The 23,493-nt window shown below is 40.9% G+C and overlaps 1 protein-coding gene and 1 long non-coding RNA gene across 2 annotated transcripts in view; both read left to right on the top strand.

The window, feature by feature from the left end:
- LOC110952246 (NALCN channel auxiliary factor 1-like) overlaps nucleotides 1–12,044 on the top strand; it is a 44,004-nt gene extending 31,960 nt beyond the window's left edge. The window contains 3 exon segments of the mRNA XM_022195704.2: nucleotides 4,186–4,357; nucleotides 7,453–7,571; nucleotides 7,574–12,044. Coding sequence (XP_022051396.2) covers nucleotides 4,186–4,357; nucleotides 7,453–7,571; nucleotides 7,574–7,750 — 468 coding nt within the window. The 3' untranslated portion in view covers nucleotides 7,751–12,044.
- Nucleotides 12,045–13,580: 1,536 nt separating this feature from the next.
- LOC127532206 (uncharacterized) lies at nucleotides 13,581–18,330 on the top strand. Its single transcript, XR_007939605.1, has 4 exons — nucleotides 13,581–13,777; nucleotides 13,894–13,960; nucleotides 14,478–17,232; nucleotides 17,337–18,330. It is a non-coding gene; the product is annotated as an uncharacterized LOC127532206 (long non-coding RNA).
- The last annotated feature ends 5,163 nt before the right edge of the window (nucleotides 18,331–23,493 follow it).

Raw genomic sequence — 23,493 nt, 5'->3', positions numbered from 1 at the left:
AGATGTATGTAAGAAGTTGATCCTTTGTGTAGAGAACAAGGAAAAATGTTCAGTTAGGTTGGTTTTGTAGCCTCTGAAGCAGGAACCTTCCAGATCTGGGCCAATCAGATCAGAGTGGAGGTGGAGACAGGACCTAAAACAGACTATTTCAGACAGCGATGCATAAAAGACAAGTTTCCCATAAATTACAGCTCTTTTGAATTGTAATTATTGCCACTATATCTCTTTAGAGCACCAGAATAAAAGCACAGACCTGGCAATGTGCATGACATGTCCTCTTTTAATAAATGAAAAGGATTAAAATCAATGCTGCAGGTTCAGTGAATCATTTTTGTCCCTGTCAACACCTACCTACAATGCAACGCAACCTCCAACAGAGGTCCAGGTTGGATCCAGGCAGAGATCAGAGGTTTTCTTTTACACCTAAGTGACATCACTTGAGGACATTCACCAGGCTTCAGGCAGCTCCCTCTAGAGACAAAAAGGCTTTATACTCCTCCTTTCACTCCTCCCCAGCACCTGGATGTGTTGAATTGATGGAGTTCCCCTTAAAATGCGAACTGTTTTATTGGTTGGTATGTGCAAACTGTTCATGCTAATGTTCCATCATTCTCCTGCTTGGTAATTACCTGACTGGTGCGAATGGTTTGTTGCGACTTGGAAACGGCTGTTGTACCTCTGTTGCTTGAATGTGTCAGGCAGTCAGAAGACTCCTTCAGCAGCTTTTATCACTTAATAGCAGCATTTTCCCATTATTATTTAACAGACAGAGCTTTTCCTTGCATGTCTCACTGGCTTCTGCAAGACAATAAGTGACTTACTGTTGTTACCACCCAGGTACAGGACACTCTGTTGGCTGATCAGAGGTTTGCTAGGATGCAAGAAGTTCAAGTTGCTGAAGTAGACAATACAGTGACCTTGTGTGGGTTCTATATCATGACATTGTGTGTTTGTATACATGACTTGTCACTGGTTGTTGACAGAGAATGATGTGTGTTCACATCCTCGTGGGGATGACACCTCTGAGGAGTCTTTATCTTGCTAAAATGAAACGTTTGACACATCTAAGATCAACATTTATAAGAAAATGTAATCACAAATATTTTGTCATGACAGAAAAGATAATATATTGCATGTTTTATGTTCAATGTCCTGTCATAAAGAGAATAAATAAATACAATATATTCAATTACTTAACGCTGCCTAACAGGTGCTAACAGATTTTTTAGCCACGTTAGCATTGCGGCTATATGAATAGCATTTTTAATCATTTAATGCTTTGGTCTAGATTTAAATCTCACAGCTTGCCCAAATTCATGTCAACCTCAGCTGTACTGTTTATGTTTATCACTAGTTATGAAATCTTTGTACGTTCAGGTGTAGTATTAAATGATGGTAAACATTCTACCTGCTAGATGTCAACATGTTAGCATTGTCACTGTAAGTATATTTGCCTGACATTAGCATTTAGTTCAAAGCACCATTATGTGTAAGTGCAGCCTCACAGAGCCCCTCACATGGTTAAGTTGTTTTGTTTGCCATGTCAGTGTGAGCTTGTTAGCTTGCTGACTTTAGCTTAAAGCACCACTGTGCACTACAGAGTCAGAACAGCTAGCATGGCCTTGGACTCTTAAGCCTTTTGTGTTGTCTTGTTGCCATGTCAGTATGAACATGTGTGATGTGCAGTGAAACACCATAACACGTCAAACTATTATGGTAAACTTGCTAAACATAGTTGCTCAGTATTAGCATGCTAGCATTGACGTTGTGAGCTTGTTAGCTTGCATACTAGCTAGCAGAGCTGTAGCCTCCTGCCTTTGTTCTAATCCCTTTTACATATATTAATGTTGTGTTTGTGCTTATTGTTACTATTTGCACTAATTTAATACCACTTTTTAAATTAGATAACTAATTTTTCACCCTTTGAATGTCTATCTCATTACATTTCTTTTTTTACATTTCTTGAATGCCTGAGTTGAAGGTATTAAAGCAAAAATGTTTGTTATATATTTTTGTGTAAAATGATGCCTACCATTATTGGTCTATAGACCCTTTAATGACCCACGTCACGAATGACGTCACAGCTTTAGCTGGAGGCAAAAGAGGAAGCCCGCAGCCGGACAGAAAGGCGAAAGACTGAGGGACTAGGCTCTATCAACTGTCGTCCTGCTGTGTTTTTGGATGCCAGAATAGGAGGAATGACATTGGCGAACGCAAATTAAAGTTTTATAGGATTCCACCGAACACTCGTGCTCAGAGGGAACGAAGACAGTTGTGGTTAAATGCACTGAGGCGAAAAGACTGGACAGAGACGATCAGCTGCAGTCAATTCCAGCCATTTTCAGTACAAAAAAATCGCTAATATTCTATTTGTAAATAAAAAATATTCAATTCAATTCAATTCAGCTTTATTCCAGACACTGGGTCCAAATACACACACCATAAGAACAAGGACACAACAAGACACAGAAAAAAATACAATCAAAAACAATAACCCGTTAAATATGACGAGAAATACAGGGAATATTGGACGCGCATCGCGAGGTGCATTTCCTTGAAAACGAACGATTCGTGGATTATATACAGACTTCAAGACATGTTTTGGACAAAATAGTTTACTGGCTTGTGTTGTCTGGATGACCAAGGTTAGATTATGGCCGTTTTTTGTGGAATATTTTCATCTGTGTGTAATAATGAACCCGGAAATGTGAGTCGCGCTGTGTACGTTGAAGCCGTGTACAGAGAAAGGATGGATGGATATTCGTTGTTTGTCGGACAAATGTGTTTATATTACCCGCTGTGGTAATCACATCTGAAAATGGTTTATACCGGCGGATTCATGAGAATCTAAGCTTTCCATCGGCATATAGTGTTTGTATAATCGCGTTTGCAGCCTTCGGACATTCTTTAAATTCCTATGCAAATTAGTAAGTGTACCGCCGGCGGTACACTTAAGTTTAACGGGTTAAAAATGCTCGAGTTTGCAGCGCAAACTCCCAGCGCAAACTATATGCTCCCAGTCCCGCTTGACTTCTCGCTCCGCTTTTGCCTCCAGCATAAGCCCCGCCCACAAAAAACGTCACAATGTTTGTAAACAAATAAAGGGTCTATTGTTCATTTATTGACCTCATGTCCAAACAAACCAGCCCACAAAAGAAGTCACATAGGTTTGTTTGTTTGTAAATAGTCAGCATGAGTTTCATACTAGCTGATGTAGAAAAAGTCTCATGGACATATCAGAAGTTCTGATGACTGTTCATCTCTGCAGGTTGAACATTTTGACAACAGGGCGTTTGGTTCTAAACCAATCTGACTGTATTTTATGTGTTAGATTGTCTGTGCTCTTAGCTGTGATTTCCCTTCTTCTGCATTAAGATCAGTACATGAGGAAAGAGCTAAAAATGAGAATGAATCCAGACTGTGGTTTGCCCTTGGTTCATTTTGTTTTGCTAAGCTTTCCAAGCCTCAGGCTTTGGCTATTGCATGTCACCATCTGTCTCCTTATGCACATAAGTCTGTGCATTTTGTATTACATCCTGCCTCACAAATACAGCAATTTTTACTTGGATGAGGACACAGGCTTAAATTTGTTGAGCTTATTTGGTGCTATTTGTTTTTTTATTGCCTTGGCATCACCCGGCCAAACACACCAAACTAATTTAAAAACATGTCTTATAGTATAGAATAGTTGAAGTAGTCAGGTTAATAGTAAAAATGGAAGATTTGTGTGATGTTTAGCTTGAAGAACAGTGAAAAAAGTCCTGCATCTTTTACCTGCTGCAGCAGCCTCTCATAATTCATATCCCATAAATAAGCATATGATTACACTGTATTTGGCATATTTTACTGTTGGTTTAGCTAATGCTCTGCAGTAAGATTGATCCAACATCCCAGCGGCTCCGCTAGCAGCAGGGCAGCATTAACTAATATTTCCTGAGCTTTCAGTAATGCATTAAGTGTGCATTTTGATTGGGAAAATGCTTGTATCTGATATTCAGGTGTTTCAATAAACTGGTACTTAATGTTTATTGTGTAAATGGGCTCTTGTATAAATTGAATATTAACATCGGGAGGCCTCAGACCCAGCAGAGCCAAGTAACTTCCTGCAGTCCTCAAGTGGAGCATGAACCTGCATCTATTTATGTCATTTTCTCTCTTCTTCTTCTTCTTCTTCCTCCTCCTCAGACGGCCTATAAGCCCTGGCTGTGTGCTCAGTATTTCCCCACCACCCAGCAGTCCTGTCAGAAGAAGGTACCGTGCCACCAGTACTGCCTGGAGGTCCAACAGAGCTGTCCATTCATCCTGCCCGACAACGATGACCTGATCCACGGCGGCAGCCCCAGCTTCATTTGCACAGGTTAATACCACTCGCTGGCCTGTGTCGCTGCCTTTATCCAGCACATGAACGCTGACTGCCTGTTTGCACATGTGGGCGTTTGTGGCCTTATGTTCTCTTCAGGGACCAACCTCCCAATTTAATTTATGTTGGTGAATATCTAGCGAACCGCGTCTTCTAAAATGATGCACACTATTAACTCATCCAGAATGAGTGTCTCCATATTGACTGGATGGTCTCCCTCCAGGAAAGCAGTGAGGTATTTCTGAAGGCTTTCTGATGACATCTAGTGGTGCATTTGAGCATTGCGCCACTCGCACAAGGACATTTTAACAATGCATTGATGAATTGAATTTGGCCTGTCTCTCAATATTTACTGCAGTTTATTCCGTAGTAATCACCGAGGACTCAGCCTCAGAGGACCAGACGCTGGCTGTATGCCAAAGCACAAGTTACCTGCAAGAGATGAGCAACATAACGGTGTCATCTAAAGGCCCATGCAGGAGTTTACACTTACTCTGGATGAAGCCTAATTGATGTCCTTGTGAGATGAATAAAAAATATAAATGATGACTGTAGCTCTGTATGTGGAGGCTGACACAATCCTAGAGGTTTTTTGTATGGACATTAGTTGGTAGCACCAAGATGTAATAGATGTTTTAATATTATTGTGATTAATATTGTTTTCTTAATAGGTCTTAAGTCTTCAAACTGAGGCACAGAAGCAGAGACTAAGGTGTAGCATGAGGTGGCAGGTGCATGCAGATGTTGTAAGGTCTGCAGGAAGTTACTTATCGAAGTCCAGCTGCTGAACTGATGCACTTACACCACCAAAGTAAGCACATTCAGCTGCAGAGCTACAGAGACAATTAAGCTACTTTAAGTCCTCAGTGCCTGTCTGCCACATTTTGAGTCAAAAATAGAACTCCTTCTCTGAGTCATAACTCAGTCAAATCTGAACACACAGACATGATACACATATTTTTAGATTCAGCGTGACTCGCACTTTCCAAACATGTCACATCTTATAAGTCCCTGGTTTTTAAAAGCATCCATTAATCTGTTCAGAGACTATATATAAAAATACTTCTTGTAGCTTCAGAGCTTGCCTGAGAATCGGCTCGTTTTAAGTTTTCTTCAGGATCAATTTAAACCTAGTGATAGTTATCAGTAAATCTGTTGGTACATAGCAAACTGCTACTGCTAATAACTAATTCGGCATACTTTTAATGTAGCTACAGGGTCTAAAAATGGGATTTTAGTTGCAAAACACAAACTAACGCCACAGCAGTATTTGTACTTCCTGTTTAGATCTCTCAAAGCTTAAAGCATGTGGTTAAAGAGGACATGAAGGTAGCTGGTGTGAGAGAAGAAGATGCAGCAGACAGGGTTAGATGGAGGCAATTGATTCGCTGTGGCGACCCCTGAAGGGGAAAGCCGAAAGGAAAAGAAGTTTAGGTCTCTCAAAGCACCATGGGAATCGCAGTTCTAAAACTAAAAAATGTATGATTTATTCAACTATATGACTGTAACAGAGTTGTTTAGATCGGGTTTAGGTGGAGATTTTTGAGTTAATTGTTGGGGAAATACGAATCAAGATCCCACAATGTTCAAAAAATTAATTCAAGACTCTGCACCCCATTTTCATTCAAATCTGTTCAACTGTCCCTTCAAAGAAAGCTGTAAATTATCTCGTTTGATAACTAAAGGAGAGTCAGTCAATCAAACACAGAGAAAAGTTCTAATCTGTCAGATCAATCAATCCTCCTTCAACTCCCGTCATCCATCACTTTGTGTTTCAGTCCAGTGAAAACTAAAGTTCTTCCTCAGCTGCCTGAGTTTTCCCGTGCAGATGAGAGCAGCGACAGGCTGGCAAGTTGAGATATAAAGAGTGATCAGCTGATGCAGCAATGCGTCACCCTCTGGGTGGTTCTGAGTTTAATTTGAGTTCAGCCGAGGGTCACCATGTCTGGTCCTCCATGCCTTATTAGAGCCGCATGGTGAGGAGTAGCGGGTTCGATCCATCTACAGGGCCGAAGGATGTCCAAAAGGAGGGTCAGTGTCAGCCAGATCATCATCATTATGCTTCAGATAAACTACTGGATGCAGGTTGTAGTTATTAACGGGTTATTGCTGTCGTGGATCAGGCTGACATCAGCTCTTTTCCTGGACGTCTAAGTGCTACCTGGACAACTCTGTCCATCATCTGCCTTTCTTTACATTTTTCTTAGCCTACAACAAAATGAATCCATAATCACCATAAACCTGCCGAGGAATCTCTCTGCAATTAGTTCAGAATGGATTTAATTTTCAGTTGCTGCTTATAAACACACTGAAGTGTGTGTTGTGCTTCTTGTGACTTTCTTTGGATGTTTCAGCTTTAAATCCTGAATCAGCCTCTTGCTGTGAGCTCTACATACAAACACAGTATTCCGCCATTCTACATGAGGAATTATATTTGTGTGGACCAAAGTTTATACTTTCAAGTACCAGTAAGATATGACCAACATCTGATTTTGGTTCATGTTTTTTTGTGAATGTTCTTAAGAAATATTTTTAACATTTCTTTTTTTCCACCAAAAAATGTGCAAAGATTTCCCCAAAATGTTGAAAATGTTGACAGCAGAAGTTTCACTGTGAAAATATATAATTTTTCCACATTTTCAGACTTTCAAACGGGTCAGTTTGACCTGCAGGACGACACGAGGGTTATCAGAGGAATGAATTGTGTTGAATTGTACTGAATGAATGTGGTATTTCTAGTGGAAACGTCTCATGGTCTCAGAACTGGCTGCATTTGGAGATAATTGAAGAACACAAGTATTAACTGTTGGCATTTATTAGCAATTTTAAGCAAATATATTTTAACACTATCTATGAAATTCATAATGAGCCTTGTTATAGATAGATAGATAGATAGATAGATAGATACTTTATTAATCGCAAGGGAAATTCAAGTGTTCAGCAGCTTACATACGACAACATAAATAACAAAAAAGGCAAGACAGGCAGGTTAGTACCATCAACATTAAGGTTGGTATATAGTAAATATAACTAACTAGATTTAGACAGCAGGAAAAAGTCAGCATTTTCACCCACTGTAATCTCTTTCTCAGGGCTCTTGAGGGATCATCCGTCAGACAGTGAGGCTCAGTGCTGCGACGTCCGATGGGACTCCAGAATGGACAGCCCTTCAGGCGGCACACTAAAAAGGACTGCTTCTTCCTGCCAGCCCGAGGGGCCTCGGTCACCTCCGCCGCCACCCCGAGACTGTGCAGCGGGCGACTGAAGATCTGCCTGCTGGCCCTCGTCCTCCTACACACTGTCATCATCATTTCAGCCTCCCATAACTCCACATTGGTGGGCGTGGCTGCCATTTTCTCACCAGACGAGAGCGCTTCTAACGAGGAGTGAACCTTGGGGTTGAATCAAGGCCGGAGCTCGCGAGAGAATGATGTCGCCGGAGCGGGATTATGGCTTTTACAGTGTCATGGCTGCCAGGGACACATCTGGCGAGACGTGCTGGAAATGCCTCTAGAATCTGCCGCCGATGAACCATCAACCACAGGAAGTGGGAGGGTTTTAACTGGAGCTATGGGTGCTGGGACTGGACATCGACCAAACCGAGACGTTTGAGAACCACCCCCCTAAAAGAACTGACCTCTTGCCACTTGAAACCTGCTCATTGTTTCTATTCCATCCAAATGTTTTCTAGCATATTGTCCCTCCCTCTCCTCCCCCTCTCCTCCCTCCCCCCCGGTGTTCGTACGGATAGCATGTCAGAGGAGAAACGGACATCGACGAAGCGCTCGCTTTCACTCGTCATTACCTTCTTTCAGGTGCCAGAATGTTTTGACATATCAGCTGCGTTCCCCTTCCTCCCCTGTACCACCTTAGAGGCATCTTCTTCACTAGCGTGTCTGCGATGTTGCTCGAGGGTCTGCCAGGACCGGCTCATCCATCACTCATGTGGGTCTCGTTTCTCTGAAAACAAAAATGTCTGTGATTCTTCTGTGTTCTGATGTTCAGCTTGTATTTTTGTCCCCCTCCCCGGACCTTTTCTCATCCCCCCTTGCGACGGTACATGCCTACACATTTTAGGACCTTAAGTGCTCTGAGACTGGCTCGCTTCTTCTTCTAACCGGTTAGCCGCTGAGCGAGTTAGGAGGGCTGAAGCGGCAAAAGTGGTGAGCTCAGTCACCACGAAATGCTCCTGAAGTGTGGTGTTCTCTGGTTTCTTTTTTTAAGTGTTCAGTTTACCTCATACGGTGGAGTCGGTGGAGCCACAGCGAGTATTTAGAGCTGTCAGACATAAGACTGCAGGGACAACCCAGGGACACTAGAGGACAGCTGCATGAAGCCAAAACACCAGAGGCCTCATTTATCAACGATACGTAAGCCCGTTCCTACACACACACAGTCCGATTTATCAGTTCGGTCTTGTGTTTCTGAATACATTTACAGCAGACGTCTGACCACAAATACCACCAAACGAAACCCCAGCGGGACACTTAGCTGCAGACCCACAATCCAATTCTATCGCCGTGTTGCCAAGTGTTTTCTTCTGGAAAGCAGTGTAGCCTGATCTCATTTTCTCTTCGAGTAAAGATATGCTGTTGAACTAAAAGGACAAATGGAGATTGGACCTTCTTTACTGTCAGCTGTAATGCTTTAATCTCAAGCTAGGTAGCAGGAGTTTGCTAAAAACCCTGGCGGCTATTAGTGGCTACTATAATGTTGACGCACAAAGACAGTTGACGTATCAAACTCTCCTCAGATTCCCTCTGAATGACATCCTCCTAATTGTGGATGTTATCAGTGTTCCCTTCATTGTACAGGTTGGGCCTTAAGTTTCCATACTTAGGAAAAATAAACATTTTATGTTAGACAACTGTTTTTATTTATACAGTGTGCTCTGTATGATTACCATTGTTTTGAGAACACATTAATATGTGTTTTTCACTGTTGATGGACTTGCATTAGCGCAGTTGACGTTCTGCTAGTAAGGGCGTTGGTGATGCGGTCCTTGACATGATTTATGTCTTGTATCTTCACCTGATACACCACGACCTTCAAATGCCCCCAACGATTGCATCAAACGCATCTTCTAGGGTATCTGAAACATAAAAAAAATATACATTATACATTTTCCGATGTATGGCCCACCCTGTAGAATGTCTTGGGCTGCTATACCGTAACAGCCAAGTAGCTAACACTGCGTATAAAAGATGGACGTAGCCATGTGATGTGTTCTGGACTTCCTTCCTGAAGACTTGACTTTGGAATTTAGCCGTCATCATGTTGCCCATTTGAAACCAGACCTAACATAAAAGGAGAGATGGATCTGACTCAGAACTCAAGGACACTACATACTGTGCCCTAAAACACACTCTAAATGGGACTGCAACATAAAAAAAGAACTTTACGCTATATTGAAGTAGACTTGAAACTAACCGTTGGGACCATAAACCCATGAGGAACATATTTACTGAGGTAACAGATCCAGGAAGAAGTAGGGCCATTTTCTCAAGGACTACTATATATATGCGACTTCTTTTTGCAACCAGAGAAGGCGCCCCCTGTTGGTTGTTAGACAGAATGCAGGAGAATGGGGGTTACGTCCATCTTTTATACACAGTTTGTCGTTTGCAGTGGCAGCTTTTTAAAGGTGCAGTGTGTAGGACTAAATAATTTCCAGCTGTGAGGTTGCAAGAACACAAAATGCTCTTTTTGGAGTCAGGTTTGTCCACTCTGGGCTACTGTAGAAACACGGTGGTCCAACACGGAGCTCCACTGACGTAGATCCACTCCCTCTGTAGATGTAAAGGGCTCAATTTTAGCTGTTCTTATTGTCAGGTGATTTGAGACTAATGAAAACCTGAATGTTAATATTAGATTTCAATTCTGCTAATAGATGCATCTAATTCCTGATCCTTTAACAATGCTGCAGAAAATGCAAGACTACTTCACTGATCAGCATCACTCAAAGTTCCTGAACCTTCAGGAAATATTACCATTTCAACAGCGACTTTTTTGGGGGTAAAACTATCTCGCCCTTATTTATTCCAGACTTGGCAGGAGATGAGTTCCTCAGAAGGTTCCCATCTTCCTGCTGTGGCGGCACATCTTCAGCTTGATAAATGAGGCCCCTGATCTTCGAGTGCCTCTCTGTTGCATAAACCAGTGAGGCAGATGCCGGCAATGGAGCAATATAAAAGCAAACAGCCAGGGTTAGCGCCCTACTTTGTGGCATCTTCAATACTGATGGCTCGGCTTCTCAGTATCACAGCTGCTGCAAGTGACCAGCCGGCGAGCCAATCAATCAATCAACCAATCAATCAAACCGGCGACTCTTGAATCACCCTTAGACGAGCTGATCAACCGCTATCTCTCACAGACTAGCAAAGGGCTGTGTTAGCGTCAGCGTGTGAGGAGTGTGAGGAGTTTTCAAGGGCTGATCCATCTGATTTTCTTTTCTCTCTCTGTTCTATGTTTATATTTTTTGCATGGCTGCTGCTAGTAAAGTGCACATTGACACGAGGACGGGTTTCGCAGGGATTAGGAAGACTTTGAAGTTCCCCTTTTCAGCTGGAGATTGGGCAGAAAAAGAGATTAACCCAAAGCTACAACTTGGTACCATGAGCAACTAGTGACAGACCAGAAAGTACAGCTGAGGACGGTGAAGCAGTTTTTTTTTTCCGTCCTCCATCCTGGTTGCCTCTAATGATCGGCTGAAGACAGATTGAAGTTTTAACTGCCTCCAAATTGTTTTGGCTGTGAAAACTCGGTATCGCCTCGCCTCCCCTCCCTCCGTCCCCATTAACAGCTTGACCTTACCTCACCTCACATCACGTAACGGCCATCGATTAGCTCTTCGCTCACACAGCATCAGAGTGGGATGTCACATCAAAGTCAAGTCCACGTTTGCCTCTGGATTTCCACCATGCGGTGCGCAGATTTCCCCAGTTCACTCCCTTTTTTGCTTGATTGTGAGACGTGTTGTTGCGTTCGTTTAGTTTTTTTTTTTTTAATCCTTGACTAACTCTGTTGATGACATTCCCTTGAAGACAGCAGCGGATGTAATAGGCCCACACTCTGTGCTCCATCCCTTCGATCTCTAGCTGTTCACCATCTGAGTCCTGTGGATCTATGCAGATGAACCATCCCCAACCCAAATCAAACCCGCCCAGTTTCCACCTTCACCTCCACCTCCACCACCGCTCCCCTTGTCCTTTCTGTTGTAAATATGTCCTGAGGATCCGAAACCGTCCCCCTCCCACCTTGCCCGACCCCCCCACTGTTGGAATCTCACTGTGTTTTCTGTTCGCCTCCTTGGTTTTTGTCTGTTTTTGGAGATTTTTGCCGCATTTTTCTGTTGTCTAAAGCAGTGGTGTGAGTTGATGAGTAGGACTAAGTTGGATGTTAAAAAGACGAGATGAAGAGGTCTTGAGAAAAATATACAAAAAAATGAAGCTTGAAATGAGAAAAGGGTTCAAATATAGAGAAAAAAATTATGATAAAGTTGTCATATTGTCATACTAGAGATGCTTTAGTTTGCTAATTTACTTTCTTTTTTTTCTACAAAAGACTTGGATGAAATTATTTATAAAATGCGTCCCACGAGTCATGATCTTTTTTGGACGTAAAACAAATACATTTATTAACATTTTGTTGAAAATAAAATAAATATAAATTATGTTAAACATTACTGGTGTTTGTGTTTTTTTCAATGTATTTAGCATTAATAAAGTGTTCAACGCTGAAGAAGATCAGGTGAAATAGATAATCAAATGGAAAAACTTCTGCCATATATAGAAATGATGCATTAATTTGTGACAAAATATTCTTAGAATTATACTGTATATTATATTACAATAATTATTGAATATTGTAATAATTGTCTTGTCATTTTCTGTCTTGTTTCTGTCATTTTGTTTCTTGTTTTTGTCATTTTATATCTAGTTTTTGGAATTTACTGTCTTCTTTTTGTAATTTTCTGTCTTGTTTCTGTCATTTTGTGTCTAGTTTTTGGAATTTACTGTCTTCTTTTTGTAATTTTCTGTCTTGTTTTTGTAATTTACTGTCTTCTTTTGTCATTTTCTGTCTCGTTTCTGTCATTTTGTGTGTAGTTTTTGTAATTTACTATCTTCCTTTTGTCATTTTCTGTCTCATTTCTGTCATTTTGTGTCTAGTTTTTGTAATTTACTGTCTTCCTTTTGTCATTTTCTGTCTCGTTTCTGTCATTTTCTGTCTAGTTTTTGTAATTTACTGTCTTCTTTTTGTCATTTTCTGTCTCGTTTCTGTCATTTTGTGTCTAGTTTTTGTAATTTACTGTCTTCCTTTTGTCATTTTCTGTCTCGTTTCTGTCATTTTGTCTAGTTTTTGTAATTTACTGTCTTCTTTTTGTCATTTTCTGTCATTTTGTGTATGGTTTTTGTCATTTACATCATCAAACAGTTTTCCTAAAGAATGGGTAGAGCAAAGATATGTCTTCTCTTATATTTTTCATATTTTCACAACATTGTCAGCCTTGATTGAATGTCTCACTCTACCTCATGCAACCCTGTTACACATATTATCAGGAAAAGTCTAATTATTTTAGTCTTTCTTTACTTTTTTTCCATCAGTCAGTTTGTCCTCTTGGTCAGCAGTAACAGCTAGCTAAATATCTAGTTTACTGAGAAAAAGCTAACATTAGCATGGATTAGCATCACTGCTGCTGTGATTGGAGTAGGGTTAGCAAACAAGAAATAAAGCATGGAATAAAAATGGTACCTTTGATATTTAAGCTGACCTAATCAATCCTTTGATAGTTTATTATCTACTATTGATGAATATGAATCAGAAAACTGCAACAGAGAAGGTTTATTTTTCAAATTTAAAGCCCAAAAGTCCTCCAATTCTGGAATGACCCATCAGCAATTTCAAATAAACATTGATGACATACATTTTTTCCCTATAATTACATGAGTTGTAATATTTTTTGAATTATTTAACAAACTACTGTTTTATTTATGTATTTATGCTGTTCATTCATGTCATACAGATATAAACACAGTGGGGTTTCATTCATAAAACCTCTGCGGACAGATTCAGTGCAGTGTCTCCTGGTGACCAGCAGAGGGCAGAACAGCATCACACACACATTCACACCACAATAGAGTCATCTTCACAGACATAGTCATCTTCACAGACATGTCTATGGTCATCTAAGTGATTTTTTTTTTTTTTTTGCAGGCGCACCGTGACGTAACACGTCCGTGCACGTGGTCAGAGGTGTTTGAAAGATGGAAAACAGGAAGAGCAAGGATGGTGCGGAGAAGACAGGAAAGTTCTGGAAATAGACGCAGCCGAATGTGTAGAAATTGGAAACTTTTTCACTACAAATGAGGCAAATGAGGCCGAGGAAACGGATACGGATTTTGAACTTTGCAAACCACCGTTCGTGTTAATTATCAAGTCAATTAATTGTGTGTCATTGTGGCGTAAAACATAACATTATATAATTTAAATAATGGTATGATGCGACCACGTAACTGGGAAACTTTGTCCTGCAGCCCTTCAGAGTCAGAAGAAAGATCCAGAATCAAGCAGCAGCCAAGAGCCACAAGTCCAGAGTGAGAGGTAGGATTGTTCACTGAGTGAATATTATTAGAATGAATATAATGAAGAGTCTGGTGTAGACCTGCTCTATATAGGGTTATGAGAAGTGCCTTGAGATGTGAGATGATTCAGCTCTTCATTCATGAAACTGACCTGACAGCTTTGTAAAAAGGGGAGATTTGTGCTGAGAATTTTGACCATTTCAAAAATGTGATTTAGTGTCAGAGCCAGTACTGATGAGGGGATTACTGCTGTCAGTATGGAAGGAACAGGTGAACAGAGTGAACAAGGAAGCATTAGTTGCAATACTTTCTATGCCTTAACAATAGTAGTGACCCATTTTATTTTTTATCATTAAAAGATAGTAAATACACAAAGCTCACAATCGAAAGGGAACCGGATGAGATTAAAAACATTTACTTTCATTACTGATGTCCAGTTTTAATAAAGTTCATGCTACTTTTATAAAATGATGAAAGAGAATAAATTGTATTTGTGTGATCTGTGTTTGTTTTCTGTCTTTTCTCCTGTCATCCAGATGTTCAGAGGGAGCTGATGCCACATCTGGTCCAGCCGACGGAAGGTCTTGAAGTTCTCTGACTGAAGATGGCCCTGTCACTGGATTTAAGGTTCAGGCGTTCAGGAACAAACTCCACCAATTAGCCAACAGGGAAGCTTTAGGTTTATTAAATGTTGCTGTGAAGCATGAAGAATAAACTCTCCACAAAGACAGCATAACAGCCTATAAATAACGGCAACTCCAATTTTTTTATTTTTTTTGTAGGAGTTAAATATAAATCTAGCCCTATTTGAATAAGTTTGCCTGGCTGTGATTTGTTTGATCTGATCTGGTACAGCTGCCACATGAAGGTTTCATAACTTCATATTTTTACTCTTCGTGTTCTTGGCCTGCTGAATGAAACTTTAAAAAGACGGAGAGAAATTTTTGCACCAGATTCTCTTTCAGCCCTGACTTCTGATGGACATGAGATGAAAAGAAGAATGGCAAAAAGATTCCAGTAGAAGAAAAGACATGTAGGAGCAGGATGTCCTTTACTTCAGAATAACACCACAGATACGGCATGCCTAGCAAGAATGTGGTATATTGTGTATAACTGTCTGAGATGTTAGAATCAACTAAAAAAATCACTTTCCAAAAAGGATGAGACAGAGATGAGAAAAGTCATGAACAAGAAAATAAAAGTGAGCACCAGGAAAAGAGAAGAAATGATGGAAACAAGAACATTGAGCCAGCCAAATAGCCCCCAGCATGCGGTTTCACATTATGGAAGGGAGCTGATTATCAGCATGATACAAAAGGTCAGCCAAAGAAAAACTAATTTTACTGTGTTTTGTTTTTTTGTGTGTCTGGTGCATCTTCCATCCATTAGCTACACCTGTTTTATTCGGTATTTTAAAACTCAAGAACCAACCTGGGGAGCCTCAAGATGACCAAAGACCAAAAAAAAAAAAGACAGTTTTTAAACTTCCAGGATCAGTGGACTGAGTAAGATGATGAAGTTACTGCATCAAATAATCCAATAAACAAAGTTTAAACATTTATATCTCTATCCACAATGCTGTGAAGTAGATAGTGACTCAGTAGGTGTCAAGAGGATTTATAGAAGTATTTGGAAATAAAAAAAAAAGTTCACAGAGGCCCCCAGCAAATAGAAAGGAGCCATGACCTGTTACAGCCATAAGGTGGCATCACAGGACCAGTTTAGAGCCAAGCGTGTGAAGTCAGTCTGCCTACATGGATTTTTATCTCCACACTGGAGCCAAATAAACCGGCTAGACGATGATAAAATGACCGATGGCTTTTGAGGGGAAAAATAAAAATAAGGTTGTAAACATGTAAAGATAGAAAATGCACAGAAAAAGACAAAAATAGCTGCACATATAGTATCTGAATATTGCAGTGGGAATGTAAAATCAGAAGCATGGCACCTTTAAATGTATACAGTGGAGGAATGTGTGTGATTTAATGTTCTGTTAATACAAATATACACGGTACGGGCACACAGAAACCTGCTGCTTCCTGTTTACCGCACATTAACATGATTTCGGAATCCAAACAGTCACATGATGCCGCTGCAGGTCTGACGGTTTTACTGCTTCGACGGCAGCTTCCTCTCTGTTCCGTTGCCATTTCATGTAGTCTCCCACAGCACAGCTCACACTACGCCCACTCATTTTCTCCTTCTCTGAACTGATGTGACATTTCTTCTTCTCATGGAGTCTTTTTTTCTTTTACTGCCCAGGCAGGTTTTCGGGAAAAGAGGAGAGACCTCTTGTACTCGGAGGTCTTGTTAGAGCAGAAAATCAAGAAATTCCAAATTGTGTCCTCAAGGCATCAAATGTGAGAGGCTCAGAGACCCAATTTAAAGTGAGGTGTTCTTCAAGTCATCAAACCTGTCGGATGTATGTAGGATTCTGTATGTCTGTGTACCATTTCAGGCGAAATGTACGACACATTTGCACCGTAACTAACTAAATATTTCAAGGCTAAACATGTATTCCTAATTGAATTTTACTTTTAGCTATCCGTCTTGGCTCTTTAGCATTAGCATTGCCCCCAGTTGTTTGTCTGTTACTGTATTTTTCACACTATTAATTTCTCACACGTTTGGTTTCAGATTGCCGAGTTCATTCGTTATCTTTAGTTCAACGTGTGGAAAAATGTTTTGAAATGAACTCATCTATAGTTTCTGAACTCATTTTGAGGACCCACTGTTGTACAAATACTGCTGTTTGGGATTCAGGATGTTTGGATTCATCCATGTAAAGTCACTTCATTACACCGTCTATTGATCCCAGCTCCCTTTTAGAGCGCTCATTACAGTAGCAGTCATTTGTCTTTTTCAGAGAAAATCCAGTAATTCTGTCCTGACATGAAAGCATAAACAAAACAATAAGACTCGCTCTTCTCCCCCCCCTCCCCCCTCAATCACACATAAACAAAGAGCGCACATGTAGAGCTTGTGTTTTTATCAAGCAGCCCACCACCAACCAAAGAGCCCAGTCTGTGTTCTGTCACGCGTTGGAAATGAATCGGAGATGCCAGCCTCCCTCCCACATCTCCCGCTGCCCACTCTGCTCTCCAGTCGCAGTTTATTTATCGAACAAACTGGCATCCAAATTCACTTTGAAACGCTTCAGTGGCTTGACACCTCGAGTACCGTCCACCCAGCGACGGGATCAGAGGCCCCTGAAGCAAGTTGGAGGGCGGACAGAAAAACTCCTGGCCGGATGCGTTTCTGGCTGCTGATGCCTGCAGGAGAACATCTGGGGTAAGTACTGTACAACGGGCCTTTGAGGAGTTGGACAGTTTGACAGCAAATTGAAGAAGAATAATGTGTTTGCGTGATCTTTTTTTTTTTCCCCTCTTCAACAGGAGAAACAAGGTGCAACACAACCTCAATGCACACACAATGCTGCTGAAGTCCGGTGAGACTCTGCAGCCTCGCATCGTGCCCTCCGGGTGCACATGCCACTTCCCATCTGTCTTGTGCACTTTGTCGAACAATCTCCCGGAGCCATTGTGTTTTCAATGCAGGCTGCTACACCTTATAGAACCACATTAAAGCTTAATGCTGTCAGATGAGTTTCTTCATGTGCATCACTGCATCTTGAAACATGAGGTATTGGTGGTCATGGTTCCTACAGGGAGATGTTGTATGGAAGCCACTGAAGGTCAAAACAGTTACATTTGCAAATACAGCATTTATATGGAGTGATGTTTGGAGACATTTAATAATAACTGTATATACGATACTGTTCTAAAGTTTAGTGTCACTTAGAAATGTCATTTTTTGCTAATGTGTTGAAAGGCTAACAGATGATTAGAAAATCTTTGTGCAATTATGATAGCACATGAATAGAAGCATGAGTTTTCATGGAAAACATGAAATTGTCTGGGTGACCCCAAACCTTTGAAAGAAAATGTATATTTAATATTTTCACTCCTTTTACCTCCGTTTTGGTTTCCTCAAATCACAACACTCCTCCGTGTTGTAGTTGCTAACTCTGCTTGTCAGCCTTACGTTGCTAAGCAGGTAGTATCAGTTAGCTTTATAATAACGCTTTTGTTTTTCTTAACTGAAAAAAGCTACAAAAAATGGTTGAAAAGTGATGAGTTGAGTGAGCGGAAACAAAAAGTACAAAGTCCTGCTCAACAAACGAAAACAATAAGCGGTGCTAAAATGTTCTGTAGAGGGACCTAACATCAGGTGATAACTGTGGATTCATTACTGAAGCTGTAATGTGATCTGTTGTTGATATAGAAATACTTAATGTCGCAGTTTTAAGTCTCACAGATGTCAGAGATCAAATATGTGACTAAATATCTTGAAATGATCTTTAAAGCTTCAATGAGGTTTCAAGTACAACTGCGCATTGCATTATTTTTATAATATTTGTACCAGTATGCAGCCACTCTATTGAGGTGAACACCCACAGAAGGGTGGGTGCTCGGGTTCGTAAAGGTAAATGAAACTACTAAATAAATAATGGATATCAAAATATACCAAAATAAAATGAGACCCAGAAAAGGTTTTCTTTTTGGCCAAATTAAGGAGAGGCCGGATTTAATACAACACAAAAATATATACACAACCAATAAGTCAAGAAAACAAAAGAGATATAACATACTTTCCCAAAACTAGTTATTGTCTGTTCAGCCAGGTGACCCCAGATGGTCCAAATGACCAGCTCTGATGTTAAACTAAGTCCCTCTCTCACACAATAAACAATATTTCCCATTCAGTTTATCCCACCGTTTCAAAACCCACAAAGTCAATACAACAGAACAATAGACTTATGCTTAAAGATCATTCACTCAGGCACGCACACCCATACACAAACACACACACACACACAAGTTTACTCACTGTCCCGTGTTCAATTCGAAATGACAACCCGTTGCAACGCTGTTTGGTCCACAAAACATCGAGTGCGGTAAAACAGCGCTCACAAAAACATTGAGTGCAGTGAAACGTTCCAATATGACGGACGCTAGTCGCGGGGCTAGCGTTAGCCACGCTAGCCTCTTATCAGGCAGCTGACACACTGCTTCCGCAGTCGGTCTTCCATCCTTCCGCTCATCATCTGACAGCTGGGCTTATGGGTCCTCAGCCCCGTTCTCCAAGTCTCCTGCTTGGGCTGCTGAGTCTGGCTTCGGCCAAGCCAGAAGAATCCACGCCGCCACACTCCGCTGAAAGACCAAAAGAAGCCACCTGGAGTCTGATGAGCGGAGTGATACCACCTCATCTTAGCCTGAAAGGGCCTGATGAGCGCAGTCAGAGCCGGCCCTGAGCATAGGCGAACCAGGCGGTCGCCTAGGGCGCCATCTGCTGGAGGGGGCGCCCATAGACATTAATGTTTATGGGGAAACCAAGTTGCTGTTCAAAAAACGCTCGTTATTTACGCTTATTTAATATGCCATGTGTTTTATCGGTAATGATAAACAAATAATGTGAAATGTAAATATATATGTATTTATGTATATTCGCAAAACTCTGTGATAATGACCTCCTGTCGCCCCGTCATCACCTCTTCCTAACCTGACTGGCGGCTGCTGCTGTTGTTTACATTGCAAGGTGAGTGGGGCATCATGGGTAGCGCATCTCAGACGTTTTATTGGAGACAAATGGTCGCCGTTGTGGTTGTATTGACATTCTCAACACATTTTTATTATGAAAAGGCATCTCAAGCCTTCAGGTGCTGCTTTCAGAAAGCGCAAAAAAAGAAGAGGAGGAAAAACGTTCACAAAGTAGAGGTATGCATTTAAGATATAGCGTGCTTTTTGACTTTTTATTCGGACACGGCATCTGGTTGGCTAACGCTAGCTAAGTAAATACAGCGACTGTATCAATAAATTTTAACAACATATCAAGTAACCCCACCTGTATATTATGCAATATGCATGCGTGTCAGAAGTTTAACTTAAGTTCATGTAATTACTATAATAATTAAATAACATGCAAAGCGAAGTTTAGTACATCACAATGCAAAATATACATGCAATGGTATGTTTATTGTGAAGGTACTGCAATCTACTGCTACAACTTAATGTATATTTTTTTAATTTGTATTTGTCCAGATGCACTGAGAAAATATTTGCAGCCACGACAGGCACCTGTAGATGCTGCTACAGAGGAAGCCTCAGTCTCTCTGTCTTCTGCACCTGAGGTTCTCAGTGATAGTGAAGACTGTAAGTTTTAAACATGAACACTGGAGAAAATTGGAGTGCTATTTTATAGTTTTGGATCACTTTGCTTCATTTTGTATATCCTTTTTGATGACAAAAAGTAGGACTATTGCATAACTATGTTTGAATAGAGAAACCTCCTTGAACAGATTTTATTGTAACAGTTTTATTTAATTTATTTTTAAAGCATTGTTTTACATAGTTGTTGGATTTGCACAACTATTCCCCCCTGCCAGGAGGACATTTGCACTTGACTTGGATTTGAATTATTTATTTTATTATATTTCAAATTCATTACGATGTGTGCACAGTGTTTTCTGTTTTGTTTATTTGCATTTAACATCATTGTTGGTTTTGCACAACTTTTTCCCCTGCCAGGAGGATTTTTGCAGTAGACTTGTAAGTGTTAAATTGTGTGTGTGTGTGTGTGTAATTGTACATATTGTTTAAAATAATAATATTGTAAGAAATAAAGAAGAAAGACAAGCAATTTTAAATGTGTTGAGATGCGTTAACCCATCTATTAAGAGAGGGACGGGGGGCGTCATTGAACATTTTCGCCTAGGGCCCCTGATGGTCTAGGGCCGGCCCTGAGCGCAGTGATACAACCTGGTTGGGGCGGCTGCCCCGCCGGGTCAAAAATACCCACCCAGACACACTCACAACCAATCAAACAACAGCATGCAGCCAGAGTAAGGCACGGTTGCGTATAAACGTTATAACTCGGTCACCAAAAGTCCAAAAACACATTAGACATTTATTAATAATCAAAGAGGAATATTTTTAACAAAACATACCTGGAGGCAGTTTGTAAATAGATAAGTACATCTGTCATGTTAATATTCTTTTATATTTAGAATTTTCTGTGCTCGCTGCTGAGGTACTGTGACGGCCTTGACTTACTGCTGCTCCTGACGGCTGTGATGCAGTTATCGATAGTCAGCAGAGGTCATGTTGTTGAATAGCACACTGAATGTGATCGGTTTCTTCAGTGTTGGTTCCCATGTGGCTCAGTGTTCTTGCTGCAGCTTGTTCTTCTTGCCGAGCCCGTTACATAGCTAAAATAATCAGTCTGACAGTGAGCATCACAGAACTGAAGTACACAGCAAAATCATTTTACACACAAGGGTACAAAGGAGATGCAGGCTGGGATTAATTACTAGAGGGCTGGTTGGATGATTGACAGTCTCTATTAATTCCTACAGGAGACAGATGTATGGATGAAGTGACTTTAATGAAATCTCACAACATCCAAATATACTCTTCTGGCTTTGCTGAGGTAAACTGACCAGTCTGAGTCTGAAGCTATGAGAGGTGTATAAAGTAGGAGGGCCATAAATCATCTCTCTCTTTTTATTTTTTTTCTGTCTCCAAGAATCTGTAAAAAGTCACAATAGCCAGATGGCTTGTGAGACGCTCCTGGCTGCAGCAGACATGTAGCAGATATCAGTCAGCAGCCCTCCTCCTGTAGCTTCTTCTTTACACTCTGTGCTTCTGCGTTTTTAAAGCGTTTCGCTGCATGAATCATTCATAAACAGAGCGCTGTATAGCTCGGCTATAAGGGGCTGATGTCAGAGGAACGTTTTCCTCCAGTGCACACTTACCACATTGTTTAACTGCCTGTTACACATGTAAGCCTTCAATATCAGTCTCTTCTATTTTCCGCCTTTTGTAAAAAGGAACCTCTGCTACGCTCACGCCTACAATCCACACAGCTCTGGCACTTTAGGGCCCTTAAAATAGAGAATTTTTCTGACCCTGTTTTGGTTTGAAATCTCCGAATCGAACACAAAGAAAGCTGGCGTGATTTCTGTCCGACTCGATCGTGGCTTGCTCTCGATGATAACATCATGAGATCAAGGCGACTGCGGTGTTTGAAGCCAACCGTCACACTTGTTCTGTAGAAACTTCACAGCCCCAGGGCATGATGGGAAACACCTGGCTTTCACTTGATCTGACAGCTGAGCAGAGATGTTGGCTCTAAAATGTGATATTCGGTAGAAACCTGGAGAGATTTTATTTGTCTGGTTTATCAGTCAGAGAGGCTGAAGATTACACATTAAAAAATACACACGAAATATATTACTACACTACACTTAACATTGAACTGGTGTTAAGACACAATAGATGTGAATGTCTATGTAGATATTTCAACCCTGACAGTCTGAATATCTGACATATTTGTGAGTTTTTCCTCTATATTTGAGTATTAATGTAGTTTACATATGTGCTGGTTTACATGAGGTTGAATTATGAACAGAGATCCTTTTAATAGGCTTCTCTTTCATAATTAAAATGATTGCAGAATGACTGATACATGCTTCTGATGACATTTCAATAAATCGATGTGTTGCAGTAACTCCCCGTTTGGGCTGAAGGCTGCCGGAAATCGTCCATCTTCACTGCTGACTTTCGACACCTCCCAATGCTGCTGTCATCTGCGCTCATCTGCTTTTCAGGTACGGCAAAATTCACCTTGAATGAGCTCAAAAACCCGTCAGCTTCACCACTTAGTTACACAACACCGAGGTCAACATGGGCTTCATCTTCCCTGGCGATAAGAGCAACAGTGAGGATACCAACACAGTGCACAGAGACACTCTGCACACCCTGTGGACAAATAATGAAGCCCTTTGCCATTCCGTTTAATTATATCGGATATTACCATCATCTTACTCCCACTCAGGGAAAGCGAATTTCGGCATTAGGAAGCAGAAGAGTATAATCACAATCAAGACGCTCAGCTAGAAATGCTTTGTAAAGGTCAGTCGCCAAAGACAAGCTGTACTTCATTTGTTCTGGGGATGATTTTTTCAGTGTGACATTTGATTTAATATGCAGCATGCGCAATGTACTGTGAGGTGGTGAAAAAAACACTAAGCTGAGCTGACAATTGTAGTTTCTTTTCATTTTGCAAAGTGTTTTAATATTCCAACATCGGCTATGGTGCCAGTCATTTCCTATTTGTGTGTTACAGGCTCAGAATTTGAATCGAGTTTCCCTGGATAGCGAGCATCAGTATTAGCTCATGTAACATATTGATCACACGGTTTTCTGATTTGTTATTTTACAGGTTGATAATCTAATAGGACCCCTGTAACAGTATTTACTGGCTGAGCTGGCCCAGCTGATTAAATCTGCTGTTTTAGTCGCACAGTGAGAGCAGCTTTCCAGCCTGTTTAGCTCACTCCCTCCACGGTTTTAATTTCCACAGGCTAATAAATTGAAAATGCTGAGCAGCGAATCTTGAATGCATACCTGGACCTTCTGTTTCTACTTCATAACCGTACAGATCGTATGATGAGTATGATGGAGGCCGACTGGTGGGAAATAGCAGGAAAAA

The sequence above is a fragment of the Acanthochromis polyacanthus genome, chromosome 22, assembly GCF_021347895.1.
Source record: "Acanthochromis polyacanthus isolate Apoly-LR-REF ecotype Palm Island chromosome 22, KAUST_Apoly_ChrSc, whole genome shotgun sequence".
In the NCBI taxonomy this organism is placed as follows: domain Eukaryota; kingdom Metazoa; phylum Chordata; class Actinopteri; family Pomacentridae; genus Acanthochromis; species Acanthochromis polyacanthus.
This window is presented reverse-complemented; position numbering and strand designations above follow the sequence as displayed.